The sequence below is a fragment of the Carcharodon carcharias genome, chromosome 11 (genome assembly GCF_017639515.1).
Source record: "Carcharodon carcharias isolate sCarCar2 chromosome 11, sCarCar2.pri, whole genome shotgun sequence".
Taxonomy (NCBI): domain Eukaryota; kingdom Metazoa; phylum Chordata; class Chondrichthyes; order Lamniformes; family Lamnidae; genus Carcharodon; species Carcharodon carcharias.
In genome coordinates this window covers 37,676,458-37,689,408 of record NC_054477.1, presented here as the reverse complement: position 1 = coordinate 37,689,408, position 12,951 = coordinate 37,676,458, and the positions used below count along the sequence as shown (strand labels likewise).

The 12,951-nt window shown below is 45.6% G+C and overlaps 1 protein-coding gene across 4 annotated transcripts in view; it reads right to left on the bottom strand.

Moving 5' to 3' along the window:
- The window catches only part of LOC121284020 (periostin-like), a 101,595-nt gene that overhangs the window by 36,825 nt on the left and 51,819 nt on the right, over positions 1-12,951 (bottom strand). For all 4 annotated transcript variants that reach the window (XM_041198945.1, XM_041198947.1, XM_041198946.1 and 1 more), the window contains exons 8-11: positions 12,496-12,708; positions 8,279-8,413; positions 5,880-6,028; positions 4,327-4,463 (exon numbers count right to left, since the gene is read on the bottom strand). In XM_041198945.1, the coding sequence (XP_041054879.1) occupies positions 4,327-4,463; positions 5,880-6,028; positions 8,279-8,413; positions 12,496-12,708 (634 nt within the window). The remainder of the gene's footprint in view (positions 1-4,326; positions 4,464-5,879; positions 6,029-8,278; positions 8,414-12,495; positions 12,709-12,951) is intronic.

Genomic DNA, 12,951 nt, shown 5'->3' with positions numbered 1-12,951 from the left:
TTGAACCACTGTGCTGCCACTGCATCAGAATGCCCGTGTGACAGCCAATACTCAGCGGTTCTGTTTGGACAAGGTCTGGGCCTCAAAAGGGCTCCAACCTCTTCTTTGCCAGAAATGGCCAGGTGGCCTGGCATAAATTCAGCAGGTCTGCCAGCATCTGTGGAGGAGAAACAGGGTTAATGTTCCCAATCCAAGATGACTTCTTCGGAACCTGGCAGGTGATCTGGCATACCCTGCTAATCAGTTAGCCAGAAGTTAAAATCTACTGCTGTGTCAGTGGATGTTGGGTGTGTTTTTTCAGCTTTGATCAGTTAGATGCATGTCAGTGCAATTGGCAGTTGAAGCAATTGACCCACTGGTACTCATGAAATAACTACAGCCAGTATTTTTCGGCACCATTGGCATCAGGTGTCATGGAGGATGGGAGGGAGGTGCAATATGACGAGAAGGCCAAAAATTGGTTTCACACCCAGTGTGAACCCACTTTGTATCCCGCTAATGGGATGCAAAGTAAAGGCAAAGTAAAGAAACTTAACGATGACTCTGGCTGTCGAAATCGAAAATGTTGGACAAGCGCATGTGCTGCATGGGATTGTGATCAGCGGGTGGGCGGAGATGCAGGTCAGCTCAGATGGACAACTGAGCAGACAGCATTGAAAATACTCGGGACAGTGAGATGAGTGTGATGGATGAAGGCTCTGTGTGCGTGGGAGTGTGCTTGCATGACCGTCCGTTACGCTGGCTGGAAAACACACCAGTCCAGAACACATCAGGACAAGTGTGACGTGCAGAAGTCGGGCCTTGCTCAAATTGCGGACATCCACGGAGCAGGAGGTGCTGGAGACCTACAGCTACCAGATCCTGGAGGAGCACGTGCATCGCATGCTGGGTGGATCCTCATTTGCATGGCATCACCCCAAAGCAGCTCACGGAAGGTGGGAGGTCTCCGTTGATGTCTGGGGTCTGCTTCAGAATATCTTGGCCATGGGCTGCTATGGATGATCAGCGGGTGAGGGGGTGGGGGAGGGGTTGCTGTGACTGGCAGAGGAAGGTGTACCGCGCGGGGGTGGGGGGTGGGGGGGGGTTGATGGTGGGAGAAGGAGCTCTAGATTTGACTGGGGGAGGAGGGTATACCAGGGTGAGGTGGGGTGGGTATTGGTGAGGTTGGGAGGAAGCAGATGAAGATCCGGGGTGGCAGGGATGAGTGAGTGTGGGTTGAGAAGCGTGTAATGGGGGAGAATGCAGAAAGTGGAGAGGTAGGTGTAAGGGGAGAGGAAGGTTTATGGGAGGGAGTTCAGGGGTGAAGGAATTTAGTGGTTAGAAGGTGTCCGGGCCGGAGGAAGGTGTTGGTGGGGCAGGAAGGATTTTGGAGGGAAAAGGAGTCCAGGGGGAGGAAGGTGCCCAGGGGGAGGAGGGAGTAAGGGTGGAGGAGGGGGTAAGGGTGGGGTTATGTCCAAGTGAATGTGCAAGGGAGATGTCTGTGGAGTTAATGACTGCCTCCTGGGGAGCAAACTGAGGGTGGACGTGGTAGGAGGGAATGGTGAGCATGAGATAGGGCAGAGGGAGCCGGAAGGCTGGTGGTTGAGGGTGCGATGGTAGCGGTGGAAAGGATGGTGAGGGCGGTTGGTGGGGATCTGGAGGCAGACGCAGACCCTAGGGGTGGGCAGGAGGGGGTGGGGAGGTCAGCATGGATGGGAGTGGGATTCTGAGGAAGGTAGGAAGTGTGCACATTCACCTGGACATCCTGGAAAAAAAAGGGTTTGGGTCAGTAGGTGATGGTGGGGAAGTGGGAGGTGATGCAAGGCGGGTCAACAGTGATGGGGGAAAAGACATGGGTGAATGGGAGAGGGAAAGGATTGGGGAGCTGATCAGAAACTTAACAACGACCAAGGCTGTCAAAATCAAAAATGTTGGATAAGCACAGGTGCTGCATGGGAGTGTGATCAGTGGGTGGGTGGAGATGCAGGTCAGCTCAGATAGACAACTGAAAGAGAACCCCAGCAAGCATCATTGAAAATGCTTGGGACAGTGAGATGAGTGTGATGGAGGAAGGCTCTGCGTGTGTGGGAGAGTGCTTGCATGAGGGTCCAAAAGGTCCTGCCACACACACACTTCTCCCTCCAGAATCACTCGTGGGCCGACTTTGTGAAGCTGAACTGCTAGTGGGGGTGAATGCAGTGGGAGGACTCACGAAGGCTGTAAATAAAGCTGAAAAACAACATTACACATCAGTCAGTGAAAGTGAAGATTTTTTCAGATTACAAAGTGACAAAATGTGTTCACCTGTGCAACCACTTGTTATCAGAATTTCTTAACTTTTCTAGACCTACTATTTCTTCTAGGTGCTGTCCTGACATCCACAGCGGGGGTGGAGACAGCCTGTGCAATGGCTGGCCCTGTTACCTCTGATGACTTTGGGTTCATCCTCTGGGGATCCAAGGTTTTGAGGGACCCAGCTTGCTTTTGCTGTCCTCCTATGGGCAAGATGCTCCCTCTGTGATGGCAGAAGACGAGATTGAGGGGCTCACAGGCAAAGGGGACTCGGAGTGATCAGTAAGCTCATATTCCTGAGTGGATGACCCAGGGGTGTTCAGCTGCCACTCCACCTCCCTTCAGGTGCTCAAGGGTCCTAGCCTGATCCTTGAGGTGGGGGGAGCACCTGGTGTCGAGGTGCCCTGTTTCCCTCTCACATTGCCACTGCAGGAACTCACTCATGGCTACCGTGATGGAGTGCAGGTCTGCGCGCATCTCTGCGTTGTGCTGGATCAGAGTTTCCATGGCATCCGCCAACCTTCCCATGGAGACCTCGTTACGCACACATGGGCACCACTTCATCAGAGAGCAGGCGAACACACTCCTCAGACTCACGTGCCACTCTGCTGAGTAACAGCTGTGTGATGCTTCCCCGTCTTCTGCTGACTCTCCATGAAGAGCTGGAAGGCAGAAACCAGAGGTTCATCATTTGACTTGGACCTCACAGATGCCTCTTCCCCAGAAGTCCTCCGAGTGCTGGGGAGCTCGGCTGAACCTGCCTCTTCCTGCTGCGGACACATGTCCGTGCGGTGACCACCAGATTGTAAACCCGAGTCTGCTCTAGATCTAGGTCCCACCGAGGTGTGTGTCTCTGCGCTGGTGCAGGGTCTGGGTAAGCGCTGTGATGGGTCTTCCAGTCTGCTTATTTTCAGCTCTTCAAAAGGAGAGGTGTCCTCTTGGCTGGAGGTGAGGACCTGGATGGAGCTGAGGGACTGTCTGGCCGAAGGCATTTGTCACTTGGCGGAGCTCCCTGTAAACCATAGTAGAGATAATTAGTGCATGGCAGCAGAGAAAGAGCACTCATAGTTGCATTGAGGGAGGGGTGATGTGGTGCATGATCCTCATGTGGGTTCTCGCTCCGACCTCACCGTCACTGCAGGCACAGTCCATGTCCTCACCAGTCAGCGTGATGGCACACTCCTCAAAGTGACTGAGGCGCCTTATGTGGGCCACTCCACCCAGGGTCTGGGACCTCTCTCTGCTGTTGTGAGCATGCTTCTCCTGCATGAAAACAGATGAGGACGGTGTGAGCAGGATACGTGGCGCTGCGTGGAATGTTTGTGTGGTGAGTGGAGACATGGATGGGATGAGGACACGAGCTCCAGAGGATATGAGCCTGATGGAGATGTGAGGGTGTGTGTGAGAGTTAGTGGTGTCGTCCCTTGATGTGTGAGATCCCTGTGGATGTGTGTTGAGATTGAGAGTGTGTGAGCTGACAGCGATGAGGTGGTTGACTTACCCTGGCGAAATGGATAGAAGCATTCATCCTCTTCCTCCCCTGGATGGCTGACATCCTCTGTGCTCCAGTGGCGCTGACCACTGCTGCCACCGTCTCCCAGGCCGGATTGATGACACTGGTGGACCTCCTACAGCCAGACTGGGGGTAGAGGACATCATGGTGGCCTTCCACTGCATCTAGCAGGCACCCCAGAGTGGCGTGACTAAGTTTGGGAGCTGCCATCTGCTTTTGTCACCTGGAGCAATCTTGGTCTGTAGGCATGCATCTGGTGCACTTTAAATATGGTACCCGGAGTGAGGAAACGCTGAGGTCAAGGAGTGGCGGGCAAATCGAGCCGCCAGCCAGTGATCAGGAGTGTTTCCCGTGAATGCATTATTAATGAGCCGAGGCTTGTTGGGAATAGCACGATACAGCGTGAAAACCCGCCATTGCGGCTGCCGGGTAAAACATCCTTTTACCTGCCTGCCACCACACTTAGTGCAAATCTGGGATGATTCCACCCCACAACAAAGAACTTTCTTAAACCCCAACAGCTGGAACAGCTCAATACTCACCTAAAGCGAGGATCCTCTCTCAGAATTTGCAGCAATGACTTCTCCGCAGGGACGATGACCTTTCTGATCATGTGAATTACACCATTTCTTCCCTCTTTGCTGCCTCTGAGCATGCAGGAATTCTCAATGCAAACTGCCTGTCAGAAAGTAAATACAAGCTAACTTCAATAGCCTGACAATGTTAACTGCATCTTATTGCAAAACAAGTTATTATTCTTTGGAACATCAGAAAGAAATGTTTTAATCAGGGAAGACGTTCTCCTTGATTCCTTGCTCCCCCCCCCCCCCACCAAATAGTATAAAACCCAACCCATTTCTCCTTCTCTCCAGTTCTGAAGAAGAGTCATATGGGACTGGAAACATTAACTCTGTTTCTCTCTCCACAGATGCTGCCAGACCTGCTGAGTTTTTCCAGCATTTTCTGTTTTTATTTCGGGGGCGGAATCTTCTGTTTGGCCTGCGAGTCCAGACCCTGCACACCAACGCGTAAAATGACACGCGGTAGCTTCGGGCGTGCGTCCCCCGATGTCACCGTGCGTCAACCCGATCTTTCGCTTGGCGACCATGCACCAGAGTCAGCAGTGCGCCCGCCGAACTGTCAAAGGCATGTTAAGACCATTAATAAACTACTTAACCCCATTGAGAAAGCTGCCCGTCCAACCTTAAGGTTGGCGGGCAGGTGAAGAGCCCAGGCAGCTTTCGCATTTTTCATGAAACCTCATCCACGGACACTGTCACATGAGGGGACAAGTCTGAATAATTTTATTTTTTTTATTTTTTCTAAGTTTAAAGCTTAAGCTAATCTCCCTGAGTCCCTATAGGGACCCAGCATTGGGTAGGCAGGCCTGCTGAGAGCCACTTTCCTGTCCTTGCTGCTGACCTCTCTCATCCTGCTCGCTCTGCGCCCCCCCCTGCCCACCCGCTATCCCACAACCCCCTCCTACCTGCGCCTGGACCCCTCCTCCACCTGAAGCTTCAGGTGGGTGTAGTACTAACAGCAGCCACCCCTTCCACGGTGGCACTGCTGAGTACAGAAGAGCTGCTGGCCTCTATTTGGCCAGCAGCACTCGGTAGGCAAGACTTCTGCCTGCTGGGTCCTTGATCCCAGGGGAAGTCCTGCTGCTGGCCTGTTAAATGCCTGATTTGCACAAGATATGGCGGGTCTTCTCAAATGAGGCAATGCGTGAGTCTTGCTGGATCTCCAGCCAGTGGCCAATACCACTGTTGCCTCCCCAAGGTTCGGCCCAATTTGTTTGAACAATATGGAGTTACCAAACTTCAATTTTCCAAATTCAGTGCCCCTTCTAAATTACCCTTATATGGTTTTATATTAAAAACAGTACTTAAAACAGAAGGGAAATAAAACTAATTTAAATGAATAGGTTGAGAGCTGATTATTTTTAATTTGACAGTCTTGGGAGACGACTTTCCTTCCAGGACATGTGTATTGGGAAATCATAATGGAAAATCATGGGGACTACATCTCAGACTGTCACCCCCGCTGGATCTACCCCAGGAATATACATGTGGAAATTCTGCCCTTGTGTACTTACAGTGCGATAGATAAAAACTCTCAGAAAATTTCCTCCTAATGTCTCCAGCTTTTGCCCATTGTACAACTCATTGAGGACCACTTTCAGTTTCAGAATATGGTTTTTCAGGATTAGTTTCAGTAATCGTTGATCAAGTCCCATAATGTCCGCTGTCAAATAGAAAAGGAAAAGATAAGTTCAAAACTGAATAGTCTGATGAGGACACCTATTGAAGGAAGGGGTGCCATATGTATATACTTTTAAAAAGAATTGTTATTCCTTTCACCCCTATTACTGTTTATTCAACATATATCACTGACTACTAAAATATTTTTGCTGAAGTATGGACGATATCTGGGAACTTGTTTACCAGGTTTTCCAAGTGAGTGAACTACATTAATGTAAGTCTGTACAATCATCAACTTAGGCTCCTTGGTGACATTATCTGCTAACTTGACCTCTTTACTTGTCAAATTCCAACTGTTCAAATCAATCACTCGCACTTTTTTTTAACGAACAAGTCATCAAAACACAGAAAAAGAAGCTAAAGGATATCACCCTGGTTAACAGGACTCTTTTTAAAGGTTGATTTTTAAAAGCAGTACTGATGATGGAAACACCTCCTCCTTCAGTTAATCTTACCATAGACTATGCATTTCAAACAAAGAAATAGGTTAACAATGGAAGCAGATTACAATGCGGATAGTGATTAATTCCAAGCATCTGTGTGCAGACTATGTCCGAATTGGTGTAATTTTAACATATCGACCCAGCATTCCTCACCACTCTGCCCAGGGACACTAAACAAGCAGAGCATAGCCAAAGTATAGTTGGTATATCTAACCCAGTACTTAGGACATTAACATGGCCCTGACGTACTCATTTCACTGGCAACTCCTGTAACCATAATGAGGGGCAGAAAGTGGAATAAGAAGCTTGTAAACGCACTAATGGCTGCTCATCGTGGTGCCTTTTATATGCTTGCCAAAAAAGCACCCAAAAGACCTTCAGCTCCAAAGAACTCTGATTTATGTTATATTTTGAGGTTTGTCACTAGTAAAGAGAAACTAACAATATACAGTCATTTTGAATATAGATTCACTGAGATAATATCAACAAGCAACAGAAGATACAAACAGTGACACAGAAGCTTTTTGCTGTCTCACTGCATGCTGCTATGAATTAATAAAGGCTGCCACCTAGCAGCTCTATACTAACTCTAAATTAAATAATTGGAAGATTGGCTATTGTCTAATTTGAAACTTGTCAAAGAATTGTTTCAGTCAGAATTTACTGGACCTAAAGTGTAATAAGGATAATTCAATGTTGCCAGATAGAAATAAAGGTGAAAATATTACACCCTACTGGGGATGGGGCTGGTGGGCAGAGGAGTGGAAAATCAGGCGGAATGCATGCTGGCTGGGGTTGGGGGGGGAGGGGGTGTTGGCGGAGGAGGGTGTCCCTGTCACTTACCCACTTCCGTTAGTATTTTCCCAACAGCATGATAGGTGTGGCTCATGTTTGGGTCAATCGAGGCCCTTAAGTGCCCAATTAATGGCTCTTAAGAGCACCTTACCGGAGGTTCGTCTTGTTCAGTCACCCTATATCCACCAGAGGTTCTCCCCAACAGTGATCACTGCCTCCCCTTGCTCCTCCCCACTGGCATCATGATCACAGTCACCATCACATCCCCCAACCTGCCCTCTCACTGCCCAGAATGAAAAAACAGTAAAAACTGGGAAATAAGAACACTGGTCTTGCATACACTAAAATGGAACACCTGGGAAATAATGTTACTGGTCCAAGCTGTTTTCCCTTCTGGGTGGGGCCTGCCTGACTGGCCCCGGCAAAGCAGCCCCGACTCACCTTTAAATCCGGCCTCCATGTTGCTCTTTCTGGTGGATAGGTTGCAGTCCCAGCAGTAGCCACCGCTCTCAGTGGCGCTGCTGGGACTGGAGAGCTGCCTGTCATCTGACTAAACCAGCAGCTCTCAGAGGCAGGACACCCTCCTAGATGGGGTGGAAACACCAAGACCTTAGCCACTTAACACTTAGGGACCCCAGGCTGGACCACCTCCTCCTGCCAAAGTGTTTAAAACAATTATCCTGATCAGGATTGTCTTTAAAAATAACCGATTGTATTAGCACTCAAGTGACAAAGGCGCCACAATAACCTGAAAATTAAAGTCCACAATATTCTTGCACTATTGATTAACATACTTAGGTCAAATTCCTTTATCAGCTATTCTAAAAGAGGCATTAAGCCATTTAGAATATCCAGCTTAAAGTCCCTATAGATGAGCAATCAGAGAAATGACATCTGAAAGCATTAGGCATTTGTACCATAATACCACAAAGTGTCAGCTTGTTTTGCAAAAGAAATTAGCATATTGCAAGAAATATTTGACAGTAATTATTTACCATCGAAGGCATCATTCATGGGAGCAAATAACGTGTACTCATTATCTTCAGTGAGAGTAGCAGAAACTCCAGTTTCCTTCACTAAGTCATAAAATGTGCTCTGTTTGCCATTAGCCAGCTCCAAGACCTGCATAGCTTTAAATGCAATAAGAAAAGGGTATTGGTAATGGTACAGTTTATCAGTCATTTATCCGATTTTTTAAACTCGTATTAAAGGCAACCATTCTGCTCAATACAACTCTTTAAACAATTGTATGAATCCAGCTGTGGGGTTCTGATTATTAGGTATATATGAATGTCTATTCATTAAGCATTGACATTTTACCTTAGAGAACTATAAGTAAATATCACTTTTCGTTTTTATTGTTATCAATATAGAGCTATTTTATCCTCTCAGAGCAGTTATTTGAAGGTGGGAAGATAAACATGTGATTAAGATGATCCATGCCCAAAGACATACACTTTCTCTTCAAATTCAATTCAACTTCAGATTCCAGACCTCCGGAAATAAACAATTCTATTAGCACTCAAGAGACAAAGGCCTGAAAATTAAAGCCACAATATTCTTGCAATGTTGATTAACATGCTTAGATTAAATTCGTGAATGGCACATTAACATCATTCTACTGGCAGATGTTGCACTAAAAGACACTATAAATATTGACTCCAGAGCCAAAACAGGAAATACCAGAGGCTCTGATAATCAATTTCCAATCGTCTCTGGCTACAGATGTGATGACAGAGGACTGAAGGACTGCTAAGATTGTACTATTGTTTAAAAGGGTGAAATGAATAGACCAATGTAATTGCAGACAGTGAAAATTATTGGAAAAAATTCTGAGAGATAATACTCATCATCACTTAGAAAGACATGGATAAATCAAAGGCAGTCAGCACAGATTTGCTAAGGGAAGGTCATGTTTGACTAACTTGATTGAATATTTTTGAGGAGGTTACAAGGAGGATGGTGCCTTTGATGAAGTCCATATTGATTTTAGCAAGGCCTTAGATTCAAGTTCCACACAGCAAACTGGTCATAAAAAATAAAAGCCCATGGGATCCATGGCATATTGGCAAATTGGATCCAAAATTGGCTCAGCAGCAGAAAGCAAAGGGTAATGGTCAAGGGGTGATCTTGTGACTGGAAAGCTTGTTCCAGTGGGGTTTCAGGGGGCTCAGTACTAGGTCCCATTCTTTTTGCGATAATTATCGATGATATAAACATAAATATAGGGGGCATTATCATGAAGTTTGTAAATGATACGAAAATTGGTCAAGACGAAGAAGGAAGACTGCAGGAAGATATCAATGGTTGGGTGGACAGAAAAGCAGCAAATAGAATTCAATCTGCAGAAGTGTGAATAATGCATTTGGGGAAGACAAACAAGACAGGAAATACACAATAAATGGCAAGGTACTGAGAAGTGTCGAGAAGCATAGAGACCTTGGAGTGCATGTCTACAGAACCTTGAAGATCTCAGAACAGGTAGTTAAGGTAGTTAAGAAGGTACACACCATACTTTCATTTATCAATGAAGGAGGAAAATTATGCTGAAACTGTATAAAACACTAGTTAGATCAGAGTTAGAGTGCTGCATATAGTTCTGGTCACCACATCATGGAAGGATGTGATCTGATTAGAGAGGGTACAGAGGAGATGTGTGAAGATGTTGCCAAGAGTGGAGAATTTTCACTGTGCAGAAAGATTGGATAGACTGGATTTGTTTCCATTGGGATAGAAGAGGCTGAGGGGAAATTCGATTGATGTGTATAAAATTATGCAGAGCCTAGACGTAGTGCCTAGGAAGGACCTGTTTCCGTTAGCAGAGAGGTCAATAACAGGCATAGATTTAAAGTAATTGGTAGAAGGATTGAAGGGGAGTTGAGGAAGGTGTGAGAGTCTGGAACTCACTGCATGAAAGGATGATGGAGGCAGAAACTCTCAGAACATTTAAGGAGTACTTGGATATGCATTAAATTGCCATAAACTTTTGGGCACAGATTAAGAAATGGAAAGTGAGATTAAGCTGCATTGCTACATTTCAGCTGGTACAAACAAAATGGCTGAATGGCCTCTTTCTGTGCTATAAACTTCTGAGATTCAATGATTCTCTATGATGGTAGCATCATCAACTTTGCCAACACAAATAAGATCTGCTGATGGTTTCACATTGTGTCATTATGTCATATTGACAGCAAACCCATTTTTGTAAACTTAATAATTAGCTATAATCTAACGTTTGGGTCAACAGTGTGTTTAGGCACACTGGGTGGTCTAGCTTTCTCAGTGGCTTGGATCAGCACCAGAGATGCAGATCTGATATGTGACAGTACATCATTCAGCAGAATGTAGCTACACTTATAGTGGAGGGAGTCAGTAGATGAAGACAGCACAACGCCCAGCACAATCGAGTCATATTAAAAAAACTGTGGACTGCACGTCAGCAGTCAGGAGTCAGGAGTCATGCTACAAGCTAAGTTTGATAACAGCATACGGAAATCTAAATACCTAGTTACCCAACAGAATCCTTTGAGAGGAAATTCCATACAAATACTGGGGATTAATGGGACCCATATTAATAGTGATAAAATCAATAAAACTAAATATACAATACTGTGGGCTGAATCTTAACTGTGTTGGGCAGGCTGGGCGGGAGCAGGCTGGCGGGCACACAGCTGCTTGCCACCTGCAATCAGCTGCGCGCTGCCATTTTACGCGGGCGTGCCAATTAAGGCATGCACAAGAAAGAACGCAGCGATCTCCCTGAGGCAGCTCCATGCCCCAGGGAGATTAAGTTCACATTAAAACTTTTTAATAAAGGAAGTAAAAAAATTATTTAAACATGTCCCATCATGTGACAGTGTCACATGATGGGACATGTGTGTGAATTTTGCAAAATGTAACTAATTATTTTATGAAACCTTCATGAAACCTCATCCCGCCCGTGGATGAGGTTTCCTGAAAAATGTGAAGGCCGCTTGAGTTCTTCACCTGCCCACCAACTTTAAGGTTGGACGGGCAGCATTGCTAACAACTTTAATTGCTTTCTTAATGGCCTTAATATGCCATTGACAGTTCGGCAGACACACAGCTGCCTCCGGCGCGCACCTGCCGAATGAAGTATCGAAATGACGTACCATGACATTAGGACACACGCCCAACATCATCGTGCATCATTTTACACTTCAGCATGTGGGGCCCACACCTGCATGCTGACGGCAATATTCTGCCCTGTGAATATATGAAGTTGAAATATTTTTCTGTTTATTTTAATATGTTGTAATTTAAAGAATTGTGATTTTTCAAATGAGTAATTTTCCTAATGAGTAAAAATGTGTCCATTGGATGACTGAGCATTATACAAATATGGCTACATTAATGCTTTTAATAAATTAGCTTTCTAATATAATAGTTTCACTGGCTCTCTTGTAGTTGTAGTGGGTATTTGGAGTGTAACACTCAAGTAAAATAATGCATTGCTCTATTGAAAATGATTGTGGTAAATGTATTCTTTGCAATACACTTGCCCTGTTTTCAAACCTTTAAATTTTCCACAATTTGAATGCTTGTGTTGAGGAGCTGTTAGATTAAATGGAAAATTGTGCTTGTGTGGATGTTGGGGGAGGATATAATCAGGCTTGTTTGTGATAGCCTTTTATGATTGTCCTTGTCTATCAAATCAGTTCCTCCAGGAAAGAAAATTATGTACTAAAACTCACTGTGTCTGTGAGATTGTGTGTACTTAATGACTGGTACAAAGCTCATTTTGGGGTAAGGTATTCTTCCCATTCTAAGGGTGGGACTTTCCAGCCCCAACTGCTGCCAGGATCATCTGGTTCCGTCGAAAGTCAATGTACTTTTGGCTGGGCCGCTGCAACCCCTGCAGTGTGTCACATCCTGGCGGGGCCGGAAAATCCCAGCCCAAGGATATTTGTGTTTTTATAAACAAGGGTAATTTCAGCATCATCTGCATCATAAATTAGTTCCTGGTAATAAGTTATTTTTGGATTGGTACAAACTCACATGCTTGTTCCTTATACAATAAGCACTGATTTGTGTAAGAAAGGTATAGATCTTTTATTTGCTTCAAATCAGATCAAAGAAATATGTTTGGCAAAAGCTAGAAATGTGACAGTTTCTTTGGAAAGTGGACCAGGAAGACAATAAGTACATGTAATTTAATTAATTCTGTCACCCATAGACTTTCATCAATTACCTGCATCTGGAATCAGCACTTTATCAATTAAGTGAATCACACCATTGCTTGTGACGATGTCTTTGCGATTGACCATCTTCTGCCCATTAACAGTGAGGCTATCACCATCACATCCAATCTCTATTTGTGTTCCTTCCAAGGTAGCATAGGTTGACCCAGACATAATGGCTTCTGAACACTGAACTGAGTTGAGAATGTGGTAGTTCAACATAGCTGCAAGAAATTGACAAGATTAATGTCTACAAACTGACTAGATCATATTCAACATAATCAGATACTGAATCCCAGCTGAAGGCACTGGTGGGAGTTGAAGTTTGTTCAGTGCGAGGGGTGTGTCACAGCATTGTCAGAGACATAGGGAAATGGTTCTTGATAGCAAAGATCAGGAATGTGGAGAGGGATCAGGATAGTCTGGCATTGGTTGATTCAGCACCAGGAGAGGGTGGAAGTCCTAGG